At 34.5% G+C, this 25631-nt stretch overlaps 1 protein-coding gene across 8 annotated transcripts in view; it reads left to right on the forward strand.

Annotated features, from left to right (window-relative positions):
• LOC125652837 (peptidylglycine alpha-amidating monooxygenase-like) overlaps positions 1–25631 on the forward strand; it is a 37710-nt gene that overhangs the window by 3100 nt on the left and 8979 nt on the right. For 3 of the 8 annotated variants that reach the window (XM_056166451.1, XM_056166446.1, XM_056166449.1), the window contains exons 2-17: positions 4808–5001; positions 5267–5321; positions 11341–11428; positions 12982–13064; positions 13628–13705; positions 13976–14024; positions 14415–14482; positions 15572–15655; positions 15962–16086; positions 16575–16627; positions 16733–17055; positions 21209–21365; positions 23091–23201; positions 23347–23419; positions 23672–23811; positions 25260–25342. In XM_056166451.1, coding sequence (XP_056022426.1) covers positions 4876–5001; positions 5267–5321; positions 11341–11428; positions 12982–13064; positions 13628–13705; positions 13976–14024; positions 14415–14482; positions 15572–15655; positions 15962–16086; positions 16575–16627; positions 16733–17055; positions 21209–21365; positions 23091–23201; positions 23347–23419; positions 23672–23811; positions 25260–25342 — 1696 coding nt within the window. In that variant the 5' untranslated portion in view covers positions 4808–4875. Of the gene's footprint in view, positions 1–327; positions 367–2179; positions 2286–4807; positions 5002–5266; positions 5322–11340; positions 11429–12981; positions 13065–13627; positions 13706–13975; positions 14025–14414; positions 14483–15571; positions 15656–15961; positions 16087–16574; positions 16628–16732; positions 17659–21208; positions 21366–23090; positions 23202–23346; positions 23420–23671; positions 23812–25259; positions 25343–25631 lie in introns of all 8 variants that reach the window. The other 5 variants (XM_056166445.1, XM_056166444.1, XM_056166452.1 and 2 more) reach the window with 4 other exon arrangements.

The following is a 25631-nucleotide window of genomic DNA, read 5'->3' on the forward strand; positions in this document are numbered from 1 at the left end:
CCTTGTATTAGTTGTAATTTGTGAAGCTGGCTACTGCATTACCAGTACGTAGTCTTCTAGTCTTATTTTGGAAGGACAAACTATCAAACCAGAATCATTTTATACGTATCAGCAGCTCCGGTAGTCGGACGTCTTTACTTCCATTATTATATATATGTATAATGGTCTGACATGTTAAACCATGTTATCCCATTAATTAACAAAGCCATGAAATTAAGTTAGTAACAGTACTCTATATGGGAATTTTGACTCTGTTTATCTGACTTTGTTTTATTTTAGATTTACTCCGAAACGATTTTGTAGATTTTTTAAATTAACCTGTTTCAGGAGTGGTCTAAAAAAAATTCCTGAGACAGTAGACAAAAGGTAATTCATCCTTTTTGGTGAAAAAATGTAATTCCCATTCCCTTCTACTATTGTTAGCCAGAGAGTTTATTATATTGGAACTTTCAGTATTCTATATTATGATATTCATTTTGGCCATCTTTGCTGTTAACTTATTTATTACATCACTTAAATTGGCAAAATATTGATTAAGGGAATTCATTTGTGAATTCAACTGTTTTATTTTTTCAATAATGTATTATTCTTTTTTTTATCATTCCTTTACTGTTGGGATTTTTAGTTACAAGTAGAAAGCTGTATATTTTTACAGAATTTTTTTTTTTTTCAACAACCAAATGTCACAGAAGCAAAACAGATTTTAAAAAAAGATTATCTTTGCAGAAAGAATGTACATATAATGTCAAAGGACTTTTCAAATGACACACTGGGATTGCTCTACAACACATTGGGATGTATCTGAACCTCATGTCAAAAATTTAAATATGCTTTCGGTAATGCATTTAAAAACATGAAAATTGTCTATCTTGCATATATCAATAATCAAGATAGGGCCTCCTTAAAATTTGTCAGTGCGAAAATCTGATGTTCATACCTATATGTGCGACATGCTGTAACAGTCTTAGATTCAATCTAAGATTAGCCTCCAAAATACAGGATATTGAAGGTCTTTTCATAGAAATTTTTTATCAACATTTTTCGACATATGAAGCAAGGAAAACAGCCATTTTCAACCCCAAGTTTTACATTGAAATTTGATAGCAAGGACAGTTTTACTTTATTGTTTCCATTCAATGTGATCATAAAATGTGTATCTTTTATATTTTTAAATATTGAAATATTTTTAAATATTTTCATTTTGACTCATGTATCTCATAATTCAAGTATATAAGTATATTTTCAAAAGAGTGATTTATTCATCACATCTTGGTAGTGAAATTTAGTAAATATATGTCATTATTATTCTCTGAAGAGAAAAAAGTATTAGAAGGGGGAGGGGGGCAAAGAAAACCCCAAACTGTGTTCAGGGTCATCACTACCCCCCAGAGTATGACCGAATATCAGACCCATTCCCAATGACAAAAACTGACACATTTTTCCAATGTTGCCAATTTTATGAGCAAAATTTCCCAAATGCAATTAAAAGTTGAAAATATACTGTACAATATAAACTGGTGAGGTAAAATTGATTAATAGAGTCAAGAACTGAATGAATATAAATGCTAAAATATGAATGCTTAAATGATTGTTTTGTTATTGTTTTAAACTTATTTGGATGGAAAAGACAATAAACCCAATTGTCCCAATTTATCCAAAAATAACAATGATTTTCCTATTGAAAAGGGACACGGTCCCTGTCAAAAGGTGCTGTGATGACCCTGGTATTTGATTTTAATTTATTACCAGTCATTAGTATGTGTGACCATCATTGACTTTCACCTGTACTCAGCCATGATATAATGCATATCAGAGATTGTAGAAAATATTGGAAATAAACTGTAATAATTATTGTGTATCAGTTCAATAGTCCAGCATCTAATTTTGCTAGTTAGTCAGCAGCATAGTAATAGCTAGGCTGTCTTGTATTTTTAACATTGAATCAATACAGGAGGCCAGAGGTACGTGTCAGTGGAAGAAGAAAGGTAGATTTAGGCAACTAAATTTATTAAAATCTTTACAATTCATTTAAAAGTAGCATACGGTACTTTTAAAGCAATTACGGTATTTACTGTAAAATAACAGCCAGACAATGAACAAACACAAACCTCTAATCTGATCTCAAAATAACAAGGGACTCAGTTTTCTTTAGAACCGGCTTATTTTTTGTCATTTTCAGTTTTGGTCATAATGAGGGGATTTAGGAGATTTTCTACTCATAATGAGAGACATTTTTTGAATGCATGATTCCAGGAGCCTAGCAGCTGATTTGAGAGATATCGCATGTATGCATACCTTTCATGTATTTTTCAAAGCTAAAAATCTTTGGTAAATTTATATAACTTTTCAGTTACATTGGATGTGGACACCTTCAGGAGCATTCATGACTGTAGAATTCTCATGATTTACTTCTGGAGCATTCATGACTGTAGAATTCTCATGATTTACTTCTGGAGCATTCATGACTGTAGAATTCTCATGATTTACTTCTGGAGCATTCATGACTGTAGAATTCTCATGATTTACTTCTGGAGCATTCATGACTGTAGAATTCTCATGATTTACTTCTGGAGCATTCATGACTGTAGAATTCTCATGATTTACTTCTGGAGCATTCATGACTGTAGAATTCTCATGATTTACTTCTGGAGCATTCATGACTGTAGAATTCTTATGATTTACTTCTGGAGCATTCATGACTGTAGAATTCTCATGATTTACTTCTGGAGCATTCATGACTGTAGAATTCTCATGATTTACTTCTGGAGCATTCATGACTGTAGAATTCTTATGATTTACTTCTGGAGCATTCATGACTGTAGAATTCTCATGATTTATTTCTGGAGCATTCATGACTGTAGAATTCTTATGATTTACTTCTGGAGCATTCATGACTGTAGAATTCTCATGATTTACTTCTGGAGCATTCATGACTGTAGAATTCTTATGATTTACTTCTGGAGCATTCATGACTGTAGAATTCTCATGATTTACTTCTGGAGCATTCATGACTGTAGAATTCTTATGATTTACTTCTGGAGCATTCATGACTGTAGAATTCTCATGATTTACTTCTGGAGCATTCCTTATGATTTACTTCTGAAGCATTCATGACTGTAGAATTCTCATGATTTACTTCTGGAGCATTCCTTATGATTTACTTCTGGAGCATTCATGACTGTAGAATTCTCATGATTTACTTCTGGAGCATTCCTTATGATTTACTTCTGGAGCATTCATGACTGTAGAATTCTCATGATTTACTTCTGGAGCATTCATGACTGTAGAATTCTCATGATTTACTTCTGGAGCATTCATGACTGTAGAATTCTCATGATTTACTTCTGGAGCATTCATGACTGTAGAATTCTCATGATTTACTTCTGGAGCATTCATGACTGTAGAATTCTCATGATTTACTTCTTTGACAATGGAAGTGTCCACCCTGTGCCTTAGTGATAGACATGTCAAACCATCAGAGTTCCATTTAGTTGTAAAAAAAAAAATGTTTGCATGTATACATTTCTACACTTGACAAAAAGAACAATCAAATGATTGATAAGGAATCTTGTGAGCAAAACATTGGTTCTGTATGATGTATCATTAATTAATGTTTTATCGTAATGTTACGAAAACTCGATAAAATCCAGCCAAGTCTTGCATTGTCTCACACATCAATATCCGATATCTGTCCATAAGAACTGACTGACCCACGTATCTATTATGTTTTAGATGTGAACTATGTGTAGAGGTGAGAAATAACGACAGGATTGACATTCTTTATACTGTTAACCATTGATTGGCCAGTGCTTATTCATATTTTATAAATGCCATAGCAAGACACCCGCACACTCGCTTAGCCTGTAAATTAAGAGATAAATGGTGAGGTATGTCAATTGTCATTAATAATAATGTTTATCTCAAGTATGTTAAATATATCTTAAATTACCAATTAATAGCAACAAAGTACATGTTAAATTGATGGTACTCACTTGTAACCCATGGCAGACAAGGGCAGAGATTATTTTACAAAAAAAAAAAATGGGCCAGGATCTATCTGTCTGGAGTCCCTTTAGGTGTAATATTTCTTCTTTACACCCTACTTTTTTGAATCATGAATAATTTTTTGAATATATTAAGTAATTTAAACAAATTCTTTGAATCATGTTTATGATCAGTGTTTAACCTGATATGATTTCAAACGTACAGGCATAAATCACCGTATAACATTCTGAACTTTCCGTGTCATGCGATGTGCATTATTCATTTTTGATAGATTGACGTGTGAAAGGAAACTATCCTATTGTTTCCTGTATAACATCAACACCTCAAGTGTTGTCATTTAATAATCGAGGTAATAATTATATACCTGTGGACTAGGACATAATTAATGACCGTCGAACTGGACAGGAGCGTGAACAAAATCTGCTGTACTAGTCGAGAGAGAGAGAAAAAAATCTGCTGTCATCATTCACTGGCCATTCAGAGGTGTCCACCTATGTCCATTTGTACTGGTTCGGTTTTGGACGATATTCACGAGAATTGACAGAGACACATTATCTGTAATTTATATTCATAGATCTGGCAGAAAGAATTTGTTTGATTGCGTCAGGTGTGCAATATTTGTGTATCTGAGGTATAGATTGCATGTTTCTTATCTTTATAAGTGGAGTTTTGAACTCTGGGGGTGTTGTAGATGTGTACAAAATGCTTCTCTGAGGCCTAACAAGTGTGATTTTATGAAATGTATATCAAGAATGTGATTTAAAGTTATAAATTTTGCAAAACTCGATTATTTCTTTTGTAGTAAGTGAGGCTCTGCTGAAGATGTTCTCATGATTGGAGCCCATGTGTTGCCCTTGACCTCAAGTTATCATGACACTGTATCATAAAGTGACCTTGACCCTAGTGGTCTGGATTTTATTTGTGTGTTCTGTTGTGAAATCACAAACTCTGACACAAAAATTGGATTTATTAATGAAAAATGCCTCTGTTACTCAGGTAAACAGCTTTGGATATATATAAGAAAAGTGAATCCACTCAATTCAGAGTCACATGTATTTGTTAAATCTCATATTAAAGGCAATTTGAAAGCAGTAATGGTAGATTTTCATTTGATAGATCTCTCTCATTTTATTATATAATGATAGTAGCAGGCATTGTCAAAATGTGAATGTTCTGTGTAGGGGTTTTCACATCTAATAGTATATACTATATATTTGTTTATACATTGTATGTTTGTATTAAAATGACAACTTTTATTCAGAATGATGAGTACCTGTGCAGTAGTTATAAACTACCCGTCTCTGACCAGTATATTGGTAAGTGTTTTGATTTATTGACCAGTATATTGGTAAGTGTTTTGATTTATTGACCAGTATATTGGTAAGTGTTCTGATTTATTGACCAGTATATTGGTAAGTGTTCTGATTTATTGACCAGTATATTGGGTAAGTGTTCGTTTCATATGCACAAATCAGTATTCATTCACAAATTCAATATGTTGGGGGTTTTTTTCTTTAAGTTTAGAGGGCGATAAATTGGCAGGGGGTATACAAGCTGTTAATGTTATTTCCTTCCCCTTTTGAAATGAATTTGGTAGCTGACAATAATTTAACGTGGTCACTTACATGTTATAATTTGTAGTTATAAAAGTGTAAGTGGTTGTTGTACACAAATGTACTGTTATTTAAAACTGCCAGAGGAAGAACAGGTTAGTTCTGATGAGATGTCAGGGCTGGGAACTGGTACCTGTGTTTGTCACACTGGCCCAGTTTGGATGGAACTAACTATAAACACTTTTACAGAATTGTGAAATGAACACATTCCCTGGATACCTAGATACTAGGAAATTTTGTTGGCCTGTGTATAAAGGAATTAGAGAAAACAAAGGAATTGAACGTAATCAAGACAGTGAGATGGTGATTTGTGGCCTTAACTCTGAGAACAGATAGGAACATTATTTCAATTTATCATCAAAGATTTCAAATATGTTTAATGCCCCCTTTAAATTAAAGAAGAGGTAGTTTATGGCACCTGCCCATTGGTAGGTCAATCTGTCAATAAACCAAGTGTTGTCCACTCAATATCCTTAGAACTCTTCAGATTGACAATCACATACTGTGATACATCAGACTTCATACACAAGTTGGCTATGACTAGTAGATGACCACTATCAGATTTTCAGGTCAAAAGGTTAAAGGTCATGGGGTTTTCTAACTTGCATATGTAGCGGTCAGCCGGATTTGATCACCAGTGGCCAGATAGCTCAGTTGGTAGAGCACCTGACTAGAGACACTGGGCCCAGGTTCGAATCCCGGTCTGGTCCGTTTCATTTTCTCTTTGGTGCCGTAGACCAGCCCCTGGAGCTGACAGGTGAAAATTCCTGCCAGGGGATTAAGATCCTTGGTTGATGTCTTCAGGTGTGAAGACATTTAAGGAGGGAGGAATGTAGTGGTCAATCAGGTTCAATCGCCGGTGGCCAGATAGCTCAGTTGGTAGAGTGCCTGACTAGAGAATTCAGGGGGCCCGGGTTCGAATCCTGGTCTGGTTCGTTGCATTTTCTCCCTTCCTGTTACATTTGGTGCCGTAGACCTGCCCCTGAATCTAACAGGTGAAAATGCCAGCCAGGGGATAAAGATCCTGGGTTGATGTCTTCAGGTGTGAAGACATTTAAGGAGGGAGGAATATAGCAGTCGGCCGGATTCAATCGCTGGTGGCCAGATAGCTCAGTTGGTGGAGCACTTGACTAGAGAATCAGGGGGCCCGGGTTCAAATCCTGATCTGGTCCGTTGCATTTTCTCCCTTCCTGTTACACATATATAGCAATTGAACTAGAGAACCCTCTGTCCACTGGTCATAGAACTTCATAGGCTGGGGTTGGTCATGTCTATTAGATACGCTATTAATTTTTAGGTCCAAAGGTCATGGGGCCCTTTTAACATGCATACAGTAGTTGTCCAATTAATAACTAGAGAACTCTTCATTCAATGGCCATTAAACTTCATCAGCAGGTTTGTCATAGCTAAGAATTTTCAGGGCAAAGGGTCAAAGGTCACAGGGGTTTTTTTTCTTCATTTATATTTATAGCAATGACTGTTTGACGAATAACTCGAGAACCTTTCTCTAAGTAGTCATCAAACTTCATTTATTGATTTGATATCACTTGTAGATTACCTTTTAAAAAAGAAGTCACTGTCGTCTAAACAGGAATTTTGATTTTGGGGAAGAGAGAAATACATTTTACAAACATGTCTTGTTTAAGGATGCATGTACTATTCTAGAATCTATATATTAACATGACATGTATATAAATGATCATTAAGGTGGTGTACTACATCATCATAATGGCTGACTTCCTAAATAAAACATGAATGAAAATATGAATATCTGCAATATTTGTGTATTCCTTTTAAATTTGATTGCTTAGCTGGGTAGTTCAGTTGATTGCTGATCTGTTTATTGCAGTTTCGAGTCCAGCAGGGTTTTAAAAAAATTCAATTACTTTCAACTAAAACTGCATTTGTGACTAAATAAAGTAAATTTGAAAGTTTTTAATTCAAAAATATTATTGTATATATCCTCCATATTTTATCCATATCAAATTTCTCTGGTTTATTATTCCTCCTTAAATGCACAAACATTAATAATTTGTTCTCGTTTTATCAATAACTTGTTTTTATTCATCGTTACAGATAATGCTCACAAATCATGACCGTATTTATTACTGTACTAATCTATTGCTCCTGTCATTATTCATTATTATGCAGTAGTTATTTTTGAACACTGGTGATGTAAATGATCTATAGAGTTACTTCTACTTTCAATTCTTGCTAAATGGGAATTGTGGGTTGTTGTTTTTTCATCTGTGATTTTTTTATTGGAGGGTAGGTTGGTGGGTATTTTGTATTGCATAATCAGATGATTACTGATACTCAAAAGAAAACTTGGGTAACATGTCAACACCATATATATGTAAACTCATTAATCTAAAGAAAGGATATTCACCCAAATAAAAATACTTTAACAATTAGCAGGATAAAATATTTGTATATGGTTACATTGACAGTGTATTCCAAAACTTAGCCCCTGTTTTGTATGAGACACCCCCTCCGGTTCTATTTCCCCTTTCCCGCATTCCAAAACTTAGCCCCTGTTTTGTGTGAGCTCTTGTCTTTAGTCCCATTTTTCTTTTCCTTTATTTCAAAGCTTAGCCCCTGTTTTGTATATGAGACCTGTTCTTTGTATGAGATGATGCATTAAATTCTATCCTTAGCATTATTTTATACAGTGGAGTTTAACACTTGATGTGTACAGTAGGGGTGAATCATTATATCGATATATCGAAATGTACCGGTATACGTCTATCCAGCGATATACGATATGGTGTTTCAACGATACGATACGATATAATGTCGGGTTTAAAAATAGCCCTTTTAATAGTCGGGATGGAAGTTCATAATTTAAAAATGGCTTCTAACAGGAACACGATTCCTCAGACTTTACATTGTGACATTGGAGATTTCTCAGACTTTAATCCTTGCTTTTACATTGTGACACATCGGGGATTCCTCAGACTTTAATCCCCACTTTTACATTGTGACATTGGAGTTTCCTCAGACTTTAATTGTCATTGTTTGTTTTGTTATGAAATAAAAGATATTAATTAAACCACTTCATTTTTTTTATTTTGATATTTTACTACAGAAAATGCTTAACTACATTGTAAATCCAATATATCGGATATCGCATCAGAAAATATTGTATCGTATCGTATCGGGAAATCTTGAGCAATACACACCCCTAGTGTACAGTGGGGTTTAACACTTGATGTGTACAGTGGGGTTTAACACTTGATAATTCCAATGTTATTTATTACAATTGTTTTGATTGGACAAAAATAAAGCTGAACAAGAGTTTATACATCAATAAACCCGAAAATGCGATGTATTCATACACGCCTGAAAACAAATAACATAGTGCGGGGAAACTATTCAAATTTTTGCAATTGTTAAAGGGACTGGTTCAGGATTTTTGATAGAAATATTTTTTATTTTTGATGTTAAACATTGGATATATAACTCATTTAATGTTGACAGCCAAGATTTTGACCTTCTGAATGCATGAATGAAAGCAATATTTTAGCCTTAAATATGTGTTATGTAAACAAAGACTCGAGTCTTTTTATGTAAACAAACAAACAAGTGAAATATTGATTTTGTAATATAATGCATCTTAATTTTGCATAGTCACAAATTTTAACTTTTAGATGACACTTTTCACCCCAAAAATGCTTGAAACATGAAAGATATAATAATACTTAGATCGATATCCATTTCTTTTGAAAATTCCGTAAACAATAACATATCGCAATCTTTGTTTACAAAACAAATAATAAACTCTCTAAAATGAGCTTCTGTGATGATGTATAACCTTAATTTTCATGTGAAATCTTTCAAACATATTAGACAGTAGATTTTGATCATTAAAAGTGAAAAACAAAATTTTGGGTAAAATCGTGAATCAGTCCCTTTAATAAAGTGAATGAATTGGAATTATAAGAATCAAACATTCTTTTTGAAGAATCTATCAATGTGTAAACTCCGGACATTTTACTCACAAACTTAACATAAAAGTGCTTTGCACTTTTATTCAGTTTGTGAGTAAAATGTCCAGAGTTTACACATCGATAAATTCTTCAAAAAGAATGTTTAATCCTATAATACATACAGTGGGGTTTAACACTTGATACATACAGTGGGGTTTAACACTTGATGTGTACAGTGGGGTTTGACACTTGATGTGTACAGTGGGGTTTAACACTTGGTGTTGTACAGTGGGGTTTAACACTTGGTGTGTACAGTGGGGTTTAACACTTGGTGTGTACAGTGGGGTTTAACACTTGATACATACAGTGGGGTTTAACACTTGATGTGTACAGTGGGGTTTAACACTTGATGTGTACAGTGGGGTTTAACACTTGATGTGTACAGTGGGGTTTAACACTTGATGTGTACAGTGGGGTTTAACACTTGATGTGTACAGTGGGGTTTAACACTTGGTGTTGTACAGTGGGGTTTAACACTTGATGTGTACAGTGGGGTTTAACACTTGATGTGTACAGTGGGGTTTAACACGATGTGTACAGTGGGGTTTAACACTTGATGTGTACAGTGGGGTTTAACACTTGATGTGTACAGTGGGGTTTATAACTTGATGTGTACAGTGGGGTTTAACACTTGGTGTGTACAGTGGGGTTTAACACTTGATGTGTACAGTGGGGTTTAACACTTGATGTGTACAGTGGGGTTTAACACTTGATACATACAGTGGGGTTTAACACTTGATGTGTACAGTGGGGTTTAACACTTGATACATACAGTGGGGTTGGGGGGATCTTTCCATGACTACAGCATGACACCTGTTTTCTGATGAATCTTTTAGTTACATGACTACAACCTGGTACGTGTTCTCTGACATCTGACATGTAAGGAGCTGCCGTTGTGATCTGTGGTCTTGTGGTCATCTGAGAGGAATGGCTTTAAGTGTGTTAACTTATAATGGGGAGCAGAGTGAACTTAAAACCCTTGACAAGCGAAGATGTGGGGAAATTGTCACATAGGACTGGTTATAAGGAGTGCGGGTTATTGATAGGTTCCGTTATTGATAATGACATATATGTCAGGTTCTAGTCAGTATTGCTTATCCCCTGTCCCCCCACACGTGGGACCCCTCAGATTGAGCTAGCTTTAACCATTGCTTTTTCACACAATGTCATCAGAAGACGAGCAGTGATCAAGATCAATAGTTATTATCGTCCAGTAATTGTCACATAGGGTTTCCTTGTAATATCCTGTTCATAAATATGCATGAGTTATTGCAGGACTGGTGATAGTCATTTTGTTACTGTTTTGTTATCTGAATAATTGTATCCGAGTGAATTCCAGCATTGTACAGCTTGTTGACCAGACAATGGTCTGTGTATGTAGATTAGTAGGAAATTGTGCTTGACAGTGAACAATTCTCTAAAGATTTCTACACTCAATTATTCTTTAAGAATGTGAATATGATGCCCACATGCTTGTGTTGTTGAGCTATATGTAGTTATGTAATGGTGTGCCATCCTTTGTATGTGTCCAGGTCAACACAATGAAACACAGATTCAAATTTCGATAAAACCACCCAATGACTGTTAGTGGCATAGTTAGGCTATTACAGTATTGACATATTTATTGTGTATACTTTGATTTTTAAAGAGAAATGAAAATGAGTGCATGTTACCTAAATGAATGATCTCTGCTGTCTCACATTGACTGATTGCTGGTTCTCTTGTTATTTCAGTGCAATATGAAGCTTTAGCTGATGCGGGTACTGCCCACCACATTTTGTTGTTTGGTTGTGATGAACCAGCCAGTACAGAGGACTACTGGTCAGTGTCTGTCCATCCATCTGTGAAACTCAAACTATAAGCATAAATCTATATCTTGTCAGGACAGAGAAATTTTTTTCAAATGTTTTTTCTAAAGTAAGAGCCAGTTGTATTAGATTTAGTCAGCGGGTATTATAATTCTGTCATGTTCCATAGCTGTTGATGTAGTAATAACATGTGGTTGTGATCACATGTATTGCATGGAACAATCACATGATGAACGGTATCAGTTTGCCACACACAAAAAAATGCATATCCTGAAGCAGTATGTCGAGCATATCAATTAAAAATCAGATTTCCAGAAAAGCTCTTAGATCTACTCACATTGAAAGCATTAGTTACTTCAAGCATTATCAAGCGGTGAAATGGACAACAATAGATTATTTTCAGGGTTCATTGTTCATGGAAATAATATTTTAAAATAACTATTCAAAATCAGCTGATCATGAAGTTCCTGAATCAAAAGGCTAAAGAAATGGACAAAATTTTTGTTACGATGACTTAAAATCTTTATGTATAAACATTTCAATACATTAATTTCAGAATCATACAAAGTTTTTAAAGACAATGTTAAAAATTAATTTGTTTATTGATTAGTTAAGTGAAGCATTATTCATGCATCAAAAATCATAAAATTGAAGCAGGAAAATAAGTATACATGTATATAATTAGAATAATACATGATAAAATTCATATTAAATGTCATATCAGACCTTGGACTAAACCCTAGGTCTGATATTGACTTGATTGGGATGATATAACTTATGGTATGGATTTTACTATGAAATATTTTCTATATACTTCTTTTATAAGTAATACACATTATTTTCACTATTACATGTATTTGATAACTTCTTCATTGATATATGATCCATTTTTAAAAAAAATTAGATATGTGTATATTTAGCCAAGACAAGTGGGGAAATTATACTATGTTTATTGTAAAATTGTGGGTGTGTAATTTTCAGTAGATGAGAAAAATTACATCCTGTTCTCTATTACATCCTGTTCTCGATTTTTGTTTTACCTACGAACACAACCAGCATTTCACATTGATAATGAAAACAACAGTAAAACAAAAATAATTTGTTATCTTAATATCAGTACTAGATTTTTCCCATGTTTAACAAAATTGCTTCACACCTTGATTTTACTCTGTAACACGACCAATTTACTCCATTCTATATCACTGGGATAATTGTTTTCTATCATATAATGTCAATGCAAACATCTATAGTACACAGATTCAGTCAACCTCAAAATGTTTTGAGTTATGAATATAGACATATATAACAAAGTCATGAACTTCTATTGATTCCAAACCTGGAGGGAAATTCCTTAAGAAATTACCCAAATTTACTCTTAATCAGTAATCTATTGTGCACATGCTTTTTCTCCATTTTCTCTATTTCTCTATTGCTTGTTCTGTGCTATGTTAGATTGTATTATTTAAAAAGTGTATTTGTTATGAAGTTTATTATTTGGATAGAATGCTGAATGTATTGTATGTATCACTTAAAATTGTCGAACTTTTTTGAAATTTAATTTTACAGGCATTGCGGTCGTTTATGTAAATCACAAGAACAGATTCTATTTGCTTGGGCAAAGAATGCCCCGCCTCTCCAGTTACCAAAAGGTAATGCTGGTGATTGTTGCTTTCTCTTGTAGTTGAAAGTTTTTATCATGTATAAAAGCAAATTAATGCTTGATATTAAACAAGCTAGCAGTTAAATGGTCTCTAATTCAATCTTGTCATGGTTTTTATTTGATAAAAATTGATATATTTCACGTTAGTTCTCACTTCTGTTTTCATGTAATGAGGTGATTTGGGACTGAAATTGAATTTTAAGTCCCAATCACAATAATGATGACTCCCTAAAACTTCCGCATTGAAAAAGTGATTTTCATGAAAAATGAATTGTTTTAGCAGTATTTTTAGACACTTTCTAAATATGTCAAATTGTTGCTGTTTTTGCCATTATCAAAGACTTTTGATACATGATCTTAAAATTATGGTGGTGTGGGGGAGTTTGTACCTGACAAGTCTGATCGTAAGCTACATATAGAAAGTTTATGGGTCATGAAACACTTACATACATGTGTTTATATCTATTAATTTGTACTCATTAATTGTACACTCTTGATTGTTGATGATCTGGTTAACCTTGTTTAGACACGTATTGTTTTTATTGATAACAGGTGTGGGATTTCGCGTTGGTGGTCAGACTCAAATAAAATACATCGTAATTCAGATCCATTATGTGAATCCTCTACCAGGTACGTACAGTATGTTTCTAGAATTCGCTACATAACAACGCAGTCCTTGTAATTCACTGAAGATCGGGAAAACGTTTCCAGAGAAAATGCACACACATAAACTCGTCAAGTTAAATAGCATGCTTTATTATATGCCTGTGTGATAAAGTGATATCTTGTATTTCACGGTGTGCCCATTACTAGATATTAGATAATATACATCATTACTCAATGATAAAGTTTCACAGATAGAGGTCTCTGTTGTGATTTTGATGCTGTGTTTGATTTTAGTGGGATCATTAGACACTTCTGGAATACGGCTCTCGATGACCTCACTCAGGTAAAGGCTTCAAGTCACATAAATGAACCAATCAAATTTATGTTCCCATGTTTTCATGTTCATTTGCTTGGGTATTAACATTCAGTCACTCTGACTGGGTCATAACTCGATAATGAAGTCTAGCGATATAAGACAGATTTATTTATCCATAGCTCTGTATATCATAATCTCTACTACAGACATAACAGATAAACAATTGAGTCAGACTGATGGTCTATGGGGTTTGTGGCGTTCATATTACAAGTGCCACAAAATTGATCCTAAGTTGTCAAAACACATATTCTGATGTTCTTTCCAAGTAAATGTGTTCTATGGTAAATAAAATGAAGCATGTTTCAATATCTAGTCAAGGTTGTTTCTGAGTTGAACCTTGTCCCGTTTGTATTGTAGACAGCGGTATGAGGCCGGTATTTATCTGCTATTGGCTTACTCTGTGAGAATCCCAGGCAACAGTGTCAGTAAGTGTGATCTGTTCATAGCAGGATCCTGAATTATAGCTTAACAGTGGGATCCTGAAATATAGCTTAACAATGGGATCCTGAATTATAACTTAACAGTGGGATCCTGAATTATAGCTTAACAGTGGGATCCTGAATTATAGCTTAACAATGGGATCCAGAAATATAGCTTAACAATGGGATCCTGAATTATAGCTTAACAATGGGATCCTGAATTATAGCTTAACAGTGGGATCCTGAATTATAGCTTAACAGTGGGATCCTGAATTATAGCTTAACAATGGGATCCAGAAATATAGCTTAACAATGGGATCCAGAAATATAGCTTAACAATGGGATCCTGAATTATAGCTAGAATTATATTAACAGTGGGTTCTGAGTTATATTAACAGTGGGTTCAGAGTTATATTAACAGTGGGTTCTGAGTTATATTAACAGTGGGTTTTGAGTTATATTAACAGTGGGTTCTGAGTTATATTAACAGTGGGTTCTGAATTATATCAACAGTGGGTTCTGAATTATATTAACAGTGAGATCCTGAATGATATTAACAGTGGGTTCTGAGTTATATTAACAGTGGGTTCTGAGTTATATTAACAGTGGGGTCTGAATTATATTAACAGTGGGTTCTGAATTATATTAACAGTGGGTTCTGAGTTATATTAACAGTGGGTTCTGAGTTATATTAACAGTGGGTTCTAAATTATGTTAGCTATGAGATCCTGAATTATATTAACAGTTGGACTATGAATTATATTAACTGTTGGACTATGAATTATATTAACTATGGATCCTGTGGGATCCATAATTTTATTAAAAGTGGGATCCTGAATTATGTTAAAAGATCCTGAACTGTAGCTTAACAGTGGGATCCTGATTTATGGAGTATCAATGTAGATTTTGAAACTTATTTACTAGCTTTTTATAAACTGTCAACATTTCTTTCATGTTTATTATGTTTTGCTTCGGAGCTTACGGATTGTGAAATTATTGACTAACTAAGTCTATTTCAACAATGATATGATGTTTATTTTCCTGTCGATAATTCTATATTATGAGAGACATGATCTGTTGTTTGTTTGCCTCTAGATCAATTTGCTGACATATCTTGTCAATTTAAAGCCAGTGGACCGATCTATCCTTTTGGGTTCAGAACACATGCACACAGTTTAGGTGAGGTTTTTCTGTAGGTTTGCTCAGACACCAATATACAGGGAAGAATCCATAGGATAATGACTTTTAAGTTGATTTTGCATTTAATATTGTGGAATAAAATTTCAATTAGCAATGTGTATGAACTGAAGCAGATTTAATGTCATAAGACTGGAGAAAATTTTTCCACCAAATTACATTTACTTAAATAAAATCTTGAGAAATGCTAAAGAACCTAGTGGGCTTGCAATTTGATTTTTTGCTGTATTATTTTATTGTGAGAGGTACATACAATGTTGTTTTATTGAGACCCTTTACGTGTTGCAGGAACAGTGATATCGGGTTACCAGGTCAACAATACATATAACCTGATCGGCAAGGGGAATCCCCAGTGGCCCCAGGCATTCTATCCAGTTGAGAAAAATATAGTCATTCAAAAAGACGACTACTTGGTGAGACTGACTGTATATTTGCAATAGTTATTCATCAAAAAGACGACTACTTGGTGAGACTGACTGTACATGTATATTTGCAATAGTTATTCATAAAAAATATGACTACTTGTTAAGACTGTATTCAGAATAGTCATTCAGAAAGATGGCAACTTGGTAAGACTGACTGTCTATTTAGAATAGTCAATTAGAAAAACGACCACGTGTATTAGGTAAGATTATATATTTAGAATAGTCAATGAGAAAGATGACTACAGGTATATTAGGTAAGATTGTTTACTTAGAATAGTCAATTAGAAAAACGACCACATGTGTATTAGGTAAGATTGTATATATAGAATAGTCACTCGGGAAGATGACTACTTGGTAAGGTTCTTTGTCTAATAAGTTAGAATAGTCACTCGGGAAGATGACTACTTGGTAAGGTTCATATGTTCAATAGACATTTAGAAAGGTTACTTGATAAATTCTCTGTCTGTTTTGTTTAGGTTGGTCGTTGTACGTATAATTCAACAGGAAGAAGTCGAACAACATTTATTGGGTAAGTCAAGTCTAAGCAATTATTGCTCATTTGTTGTGGGTTTGTAAGATCCGTGAAGACGTTAAAAATTTGATTAATCTGATTAACTGTATTGCTTTTCTGCAGGGCCACACACAATGATGAGATGTGTAACTTTTACATAATGTACTACGCTGATAGGAACACACGACTTCAGTATCATTCCTGTGCAGGTAACAACATTCCGTCTCTGGCCCAGAAACTGCCAGCTGACTCCTATCAGCCGCTCCCTCCTAACCCGCTACTGGAGATGGTTGCCCACGGTCCGAGCGGTCACATGGGGGATCCTGAAGGTCACACGGCCAAACCCAATCCAGTTACCAAGATGTCCACAATGGCTCCCACACAAAAGCCGGGACCATGGCCCACAACCAGGAAACCATGGCCAACAACCGGGAAACCAGAAACAGGTAATGATCAGGTGTATTTATCTAATGAGATTCCCTGGGATTTCACACGGCAGGAGAGGGAGGGGCCGGGTGTGTATCCGCCGGATTATGAAGCGGATTATCCAGAGTTTTACAGTGAGGTGGAGAGTCAGAGAGGGAGGAAAAAGTACCCCCAGCACAGTTATGGTCGCCAAGGATACAACCAGCAGGATTACGATGATTACTATGACTCTGATTTAAGTCGGAACCAAGGTGTGGGTAGAGATGGTCGTTATCCAGCCAACTCGAGGTCAGACCATAATAACAAAGGTGAAGGTCGGGTGTTTAACCGAAACAGGAACAGGGTGAGAGGTCCGCAACAATCAAATAGGAAGCAGAATAATCCCTACCAACCCAACAATAGGAACCGGAATGGAGGTCCACGACAATCAAATAGGAATCGGAATGGAGGACTAGGAGGACTACAACAATCAAATAGAAAGCAGGAAAGTTCTTACAAACCTGACAACACAATGTTTAAGGAGGCCTACGCTGTTAGTTTAGAGAAAAGTCAATCTACAGTAGACCCCCCTGTCCTGACCCCAGGTCAGACTACACAAGCCAGACCTCCGACTAAACCGCACAGTAAGATAGATGTCAGTGTTGTCTAAAGCTTTTAGTATATCTGTACTTCTCTGTACCCCTGGTGTTGTCAGTGAAGACTTTACTTTTCTCATTTCTTTCTTGTTCTCCATTTATATTCCTGGTTTATCTTTTCTTTATTTTGATTTGATGTTGTGTGTAAGTCTATAGTTATAACAGTTATTGAGGCAGTACATGTATATCAGATCAGAACGCTTCAAGGACCTGCTTGCAGTTTTGCTGCTAATTTTTGAAAATGTTGGAATCAGTCTACAATTTTCTCATGTTTTGATTGTTTGCTAAGAAAAGGATTGAGGTCAATGGTTACAAAAGTTCTTTCAATCAATTTAAAGATTATGAATGGGATTAGGTATTCCCTGTCCTTGTTGTTTTATCTACTTCAGAACTCTACTTATTTCTGTCCCCTTTTCCCTATTTTAGTCCACTCTTTTTTTGTCTTACTATCAATAAATGTTTTGCTCAGTAAGAGTCGTAGATGTATAGGAGATTAAAAAGTGTGTTTGCCGCAATATTCTTTAATGATAGATGTCTCTAAAGAGGATGGCATGAATTGCTAAATAATTTCTGTTTCAATGTCACAGTGTTCTTATCAACTGCAATGCTACTACAGTAATTAGTTTAAAAAACAAAAAGATAAAAATTGTCTCCATGCTTTATCGAATGGAAACTTATCTAGAGCTGTCAGTTAACAAGCATGTCATGACATTTACCTGTTATGTGAAGAAACACCTTAATTAGAAAAATTAGAAAAAATATCCATTACAATAAATTTCTTGCTTGTACTCTGTGTACCATTCTCTGTATTAGATTGATTCCAGTGTATGGCTAGACTTCTTTGGGGTTTTTTTTGGAGGTTATGAGATCCATGAGTACAAAAACTCCTGTGCTTTATATAATTATAGATAACATATTACACAAACCCTCAGGCCGAATGACCCCTCTAGGCACTGATCATCAATCATGTGTGACAGTGGAGCACTCAGGCATGACAACAACATTTGTTCCTTCTTCAGCACTGTGTAATTATAGGGTCAGTCTTGATGGAACAGACATGATAAAATGGCAGTAAGTTCAGACATCTTGAGATGTAAGGAGAGTTTTGATTGGCTGTGAGACAGACCAGATGTAACTGGAGTCTGTGTGTCCATCCCACCCAGTGTATTACTAAACATCTAATTATTTCATAGCTCTCTCCAAAATCATAGACACATCAACACATGGAAATCTTGATGTATCTACATACAAATATTACATAGATATATTGTATACAGATACACTTATATTATATTAGAGTCTACTCCAAATATAGGGACCGACCTGAATTGTTTATTATGTCTAAAGTTCAATATAAGCAATGTTGAACTATATAAATAATGTTAACTGGGGATTTATTTGTACTTCAGTATAACAGATAGTTCAATGTAAGCAAGTTAAATATAACAGTTCAATATTAGTGACTTCAATATAACGGATAGTTCAATATAATCAATTTAAATTTAAGTGGAGTAGCCTGTATATGCATTTGACATTTGTAAATTAATATACAGTAAATTGCGTTAATATATTATACAGATTACATTTATATATTATATACAGATAACATTAATATATTATATACAGATTAGGCATTAATATGCTAATTTCAGCTTTATATGTACATGGTAAAATAATATTTATTAAGATATTACACACACACAACAGTGTGTTTATAGAAGTTGCATTTGTATACATAATATATGCAGATTACACCTTTAAAGACAACATGCATTTATATACACCCGGCTCAAGTCACATGTCTTTTGGATATGACCTTAAAAACCAGAGATCCAGTTTCACAGTAGGCTTTGTCACATTATAGAACCTTACTGTCACACCCTCAGCACCCTGCATAGGTCAAAGTGTGGCGCATAGAACCTTACTGTCACACCCTCAGCACCCTGCATAGGTCAAAGTGTGGCGCATAGAACCTTACTGTCACACCCTCAGCACCCTGCATAGGTCAAAGTGTGGGACATAGAACCTTACTGTCAGACCCTCAGCACCCTGCATAGGTCAAAGTGTGGCACATAGAACCTTACTATCACACCCTCAGCACCCTGCATAGGTCAAAGTGTGGCACATAGAACCTTACTGTCACACCCTCAGCACCCTCAGCAGGTGACATCTCTACATGAAGTGAAGATGTAGAAACAACATACATACAAACCAGTTATATTCATTGTAAAACAGTTAAGTTTCTATAACAACTCCTTTTTATGCCCTGAGATCAAAGATTGGGAGGGATAGTTTGATCTGTCTTTTTGTCTTTGTCTTTTTGTCTTTCCATCTTTCTGCCTTTTGTCCTTATGCCTTTTGCCCTTATGCCTACCCCTTTAACAGTGTGTCTGTAAGTTTTGAACTGTAAGAGATGGAGGTTTCATGACTTCCCCTAGGGACACTGGGTGAAAGATGTGGCCTTTTTAAAAAAAAACTAAAAATAGATACTTGGTTTCTCAGCAGTAACTTGAAAATAGTTTGGATTTAAATGTTCATATTTTCCACATTGGTTAGTCTTATGAAAAATTTGCTCGAGATTGCCCTGAGTTAAGAGTCGAAGGATGTGACCTCTGTTACTAGAGAATCCAGTTAAACACATCATGTTTAATTTGAAATAAAGGAATTTAGAATTAGTATATGATGATAGAGACTGCTCTCTGTGGTGGAGGCAACAGTTTCTAGTTGATTCTCATCTGATCTACTCTTCTGTACAAACTACTTGAATTCATGTATACTGGTAATTTTGCATGACTTATTCAGATGATGTTTTTTGTATATTCTTTACTGTATTGTTTTTTTCTTTTGTGTTAATTAAATTTTCACTGTATCATTTTGATATTGATAATTTTTGTAATTCCTGTCAAAGAATATGTACTGACAATGGTCATCTCTGAAGAACTCCAGGCTTCTCTTTAATGAGGTTCAATTTTCATGAAGAATAGTGTGAAACCATTAGTGTGCCTACAAGTGTAAATGGAAAATAGTTATCCACAATTCAGATAATTTTTTTAAAATGTTTTTTGAGGTGATTTTTTTACAATGTTAAAAATGAGATTTTTTTGTTATTGTTATATGTGCATTGTGCAGACAATTCATAGAATGTCGTAGTTGATGATCTTTGGTTTTTCTCTAAATGGTTCACTTTAAAGTAATGCTTTATTTAATGTAAATTAGAGCTCTCCTCATTATGGTTCTCTGCATGAACTGCTTTGGATCATTTGATCTTGATTGACCAATTTTTATTGTAATCTGTCATTTTCTTTATTTAACAATTAAATTGAAATTTGATTAATGAATTATTGACTTGGATGTTGTTGCTTACATTATATATTTTGTACAATTTGTGGTCCTTGTGTTTTGTTTACTTTAAACATTTTTTCGTATGTGTTTTCTTTGTAAGATTTCGAGCATGTAATTTTGGCTCATTGTTATCCTTTTTCTCGGTCATCATTTAGTGTACCATCTTTAACAATTTGATTCCATTGATTTTCCACAGTGACACACCTGATGGACTTTGAGTCGGACTTCGGAGGATCTGTAGGTAGCCCGACCCCAGGGTCAGATGTTGTGATAGGTCAAGTGGGCGGAGTCGCCACAGACAAGCTGGGCAATGTTTATGTATTCCACAGAGGGGGAAGAGTATGGAATGGCCTGTAAGTCGCATAAAATGAAACTCTAGAAAGCACAGAAATTGAATCAATACTGTGATATTTCTTTTATTATTGGATTAAACATTCTTTTTGAAGAATTTATCAATGTGTAAACTCTGGACATTTTACTCACAAACTGAATAAAAGTGCAAAGCATTTTTATGTTAAGTTTGTGAGTAAAATGTACAGAGTTTACCCATCAATAAATTCTTCAAAAACAATCTTTGATTCTTATAATTCCAATTTGTTCCCTGTATTATCAATTTCAAAAATTTTAATAGTTTCCCCGCACTATGTTATTTGTTTTCGGGTGCGTTTATTTGGATTTATTGATGTGTAAATTCTCATTTAGCTTTATTTTTGTCAAATCAAAACAATTGTAATAAATAACATTGGAATTTTATATCTGTACCTACCGTATATACTCGCCTATAAGTCGGTTGTATTTTTTAAGGTTATTTTGTAGGAATTTGCCATTGACCCGCTTATAAATCGGTACAAATTTTTGTCAGAATCAGTTGACAATTTCAAGTCAATTCTCTAGTGTTTTTACCTATGTTTCAAAAATATTTTGAGAAATTAATAATTATGAGGTGCTCAATATCCAAGCCATATCTATTTGGGGTTTAAAAGCAACCCTTGATCTATTATGGACAATGATCCCTTGATTACCTACGCAATTATGGTCTCCTATATTACCAGTACCTGACACCGTGTTTACTTAGTGGCACAAGCCTCATGGTTATTGTGGGGTTCTGGTATAATTCAATGTATCAACAATAGAGTTTTTAAGAGTCAAGAATGATGATCTAAATTATCTGCTAACAATATTCAATCTTTTATGAAATATATTTCAGCTGGTATACATATGAATATTTCAATATTAAATCGGGTTCGTAATTCAATTTTACCGATAAACGATAGATTAGTTGAATTGAAAGTATTAGTTAATGGTGTGTAAATAATTTTTAACAAGATAAAAATATGTAAATACTTGTACTTTATACATAATTTTAAAATACATAAACAGTACAAGATGTCCAGATATTAGTGAACAATAATCATGTGTGTGGTAGTCCATGATAATCGTCGGAGTTGTTTAAAAAACACTACATTATGCCGCCTAGAAAAATACCAATCTTCTTAGGACGCGCCTATAAGTCGGACATAGAGTTTTGGACCAAAAATTGACTCCCAAATATCCGACTTATAGGCGAGTATATACGGTATTTTATGATGGGTTGTATTATGGTATGGACTTTCCTGTCCGTCTGTTAGATTTTTTGAGTCCGGGTTCACCGTGGCCTCACTTTGGAATTTTATGGTTATACATACACAAATCATGTCTGGATCATATCTTGCACACTGTGAGGCCTAGGACCATCAAACTTAGTCAGTTTAGTTTATTTTTCTTTGAGGGAAGGTGCATTGTGAACCAATAAAAGATCACTGTGTCCTTCTGGAATTTTATATAAAAGGATATACATGCTCAAATTGTGTACGGATCATATCTTTCACACTGTGAGGCCTAGGACCATCAAACATGGTCAGCTGATGCATCTTTAGGGGAAAGGTGTGTCACAAACCAAAAGTGGGTTAATGTGCCTTATTTTGGAATTGCAATTGACAGTGTTATAGCTTTTGATTTCAAGCATGCAAACCTAGATCTGCATCATGTATTTTTATTTTTATGTGGAGAGGTATCCTAGTAGTGTCATTATTTTGTAGATCATTCAACTACCAGAATGTATTTCAACAGCAGAACAGGCCAATCCAAGCTAACTGTATTGTAGTATACGACAAGGCAGGTCAGGTCATCAGGCAGTTTGGCAAAAACATGTAGGTTTGAGGTGTAAAATGTACACATATGTTTACAGAAAACAATTCTGGTGCTCGAAGTGATATGTTGCACAAACTTCTTGATTAAAAAGACATGTACATATCTTTGCATTTACAGATGAAAATAAGATTTGATGTTTTTTAGGTTCTTTATGCCTCATGGAATTACTGTGGATGATAAAATGAATGTCTGGGTGACGGATGTTGGACTTCATCAGGTTAGTGTATAACAAAGTACATAAAGGTCATATCTGCATCTAGGTCAAATGGGCCTAACACTTCTCTGTTCATTGGAATAATTGTGACATCATAGCTTGATGTCTCTTGAAAACACATACAGAAGCGCAGATTCCAAATTAAGAACAGTTCTCTAAGTATTACTCTGTCCAGATTCAATAACAGAAATAAAAAATCATAGAGGATCTGAATGAACGAGACAGGTTGGGCATAATTATGTTTGTGATTAATAGATAATGAGGTTCCCGGCAGGCAGCACACAAACTGATTTGGTCCTGGGCCAGAAGTTCCAGCCAGGGAGTGGAAACAACCAGTTCTGTAAGCCGACCGATGTGGCTGTCTTGTCGTCAGGGGAATTCTTTGTCAGTGATGGGTAAAAACCTTTTTTCTTTCTAAACATGGGAGTCAGAATTATCTGTCAAATATCATTATATTTATTTGTATATATACGGATAGATAAAATATTAATTATGAATTTATTGTATATATATCAAGTAATGATGACAACTTGAGTGTGCATTTATCTTGGTATTATTATAACATCTGGGGACCAGTCTTAACCTGCAAATCTTGCATTCCATTCCCAGTGGCAGCATCAAACCAAAGATCTTTAAAATATGTAGTAAATGTTCACCAGACATACAACAGTGAAAAATACAGTATCATGTCTCTTAGAGAATCTAACCCTAAAAAACAGAGATCCAATTTCACGGTAGATATTGGCACCTTATAGAGATCCCTCAGTTTTTATACACTCATCTTTAGACGAGGTGTATTATATCTGTACATCCGTCTGTTCGGGGTTTTCTGTTTTCTTTTCTCTGTCACAAGCTGAAACTTGCATGTAGCTTCTTTGTGGTTCACTTTAGATCATGCTGAAATTTTTATCTATTTCTACCCCTCTTGCTGGAGTTCAGCCACTACATTTGAAAATTAATGTTATTTGGAGGGTACATAATTTGTCCGTCTAACTCCTTCCACAATTTTCAAATGAGGACCTTATTTTACAGAGTTTTTGTATTGCTATTGAAGATGTGCATGTGGCAAGGATTTTGATTTTCTTCAAATTTTGAGAAAATTACATGTTATTAAACTCAGTTTTGAGGAAATATAATGTGAGTGCATGGTTTGTCCTCAACTCCTTGCACAGTTGTAAAGCTAGGGAAACTTGAAGACGTGCATATTGCAAGGATTTTGATTTTTAACAATTTCCTAATTTTCTCTGATGTATGAAATATTTACATGTTGTTAAACTTGGTTAATTTGGGAGAAATATTTCCCACACAGAATTCTATCTATCGACCTGCTGTGACAATTTTTAAGCTAGAACTTTTATTCATATGATGCAAAAGAAAGTAAATCACAGCTTGATGATGGCTGATACTACCTTAAGTAAAGTTCTTTTATCTTAAATTGTGTGTTTATTGTAGATTATTAAACATTCTTATAATGCAAGCATTAATTAATTTTTTTATACATTAGTTGTTTTACAGGATGTATTAAAGTATAGTGTTGTCTGTCCATTTTTCCATTCCGTTTCAAGATATGACATACCACCCTAAGTAAAGTTCTACAACTCACGGCAGTTTTTGTCATGTTTGCTAATCAATGTCACAAAACAAACACCTTATAATGAAAAAAACCCTATATAACCTATTATGTATCATTTACGGTACTCTTGTTGGCCTCAAGTGTCATGCATAGGTCCAAATTTGTAATGCTTCACTTACGGCTGGTGACATTTATATACAAGTAAACATTTTCAAATGGGATGTAAAATTGCCTCTGTTAGTTCTCCCAGTACTTTGATTGCTATTTCAGGTACTGTAACTCCAGGATTATGAAATATGACAAGACAGGTTCCTTTATCAAGAAGTTTGGATCCAGCAGTCAAGTTAAGGATGGTAAGAAATTTTTCAAGTGGATTGATGAATTAACCCATCAGAGATTTATGGATCATATTGTTATCGACTTCAGGAGCAGCCAATCTATCTGGTTTTGTAGGAAAGTGCGTAGGGGGAAAATGAGAAATGATTTTTCATCGTTTCCATAGAATAATTCCTTATCAATAACATGTATGAAAGTTTTGAATAAAAGATTTTAAAATATATTTAAATAAAGGTCTTAATTGCTGTTATCAATACATTTCATTTTGTTCATTATCAATAAGATATAATTTATGCAAAGTTTTTG

The sequence above is a fragment of the Ostrea edulis genome, chromosome 5, assembly GCF_947568905.1.
Source record: "Ostrea edulis chromosome 5, xbOstEdul1.1, whole genome shotgun sequence".
Taxonomy (NCBI): domain Eukaryota; kingdom Metazoa; phylum Mollusca; class Bivalvia; order Ostreida; family Ostreidae; genus Ostrea; species Ostrea edulis.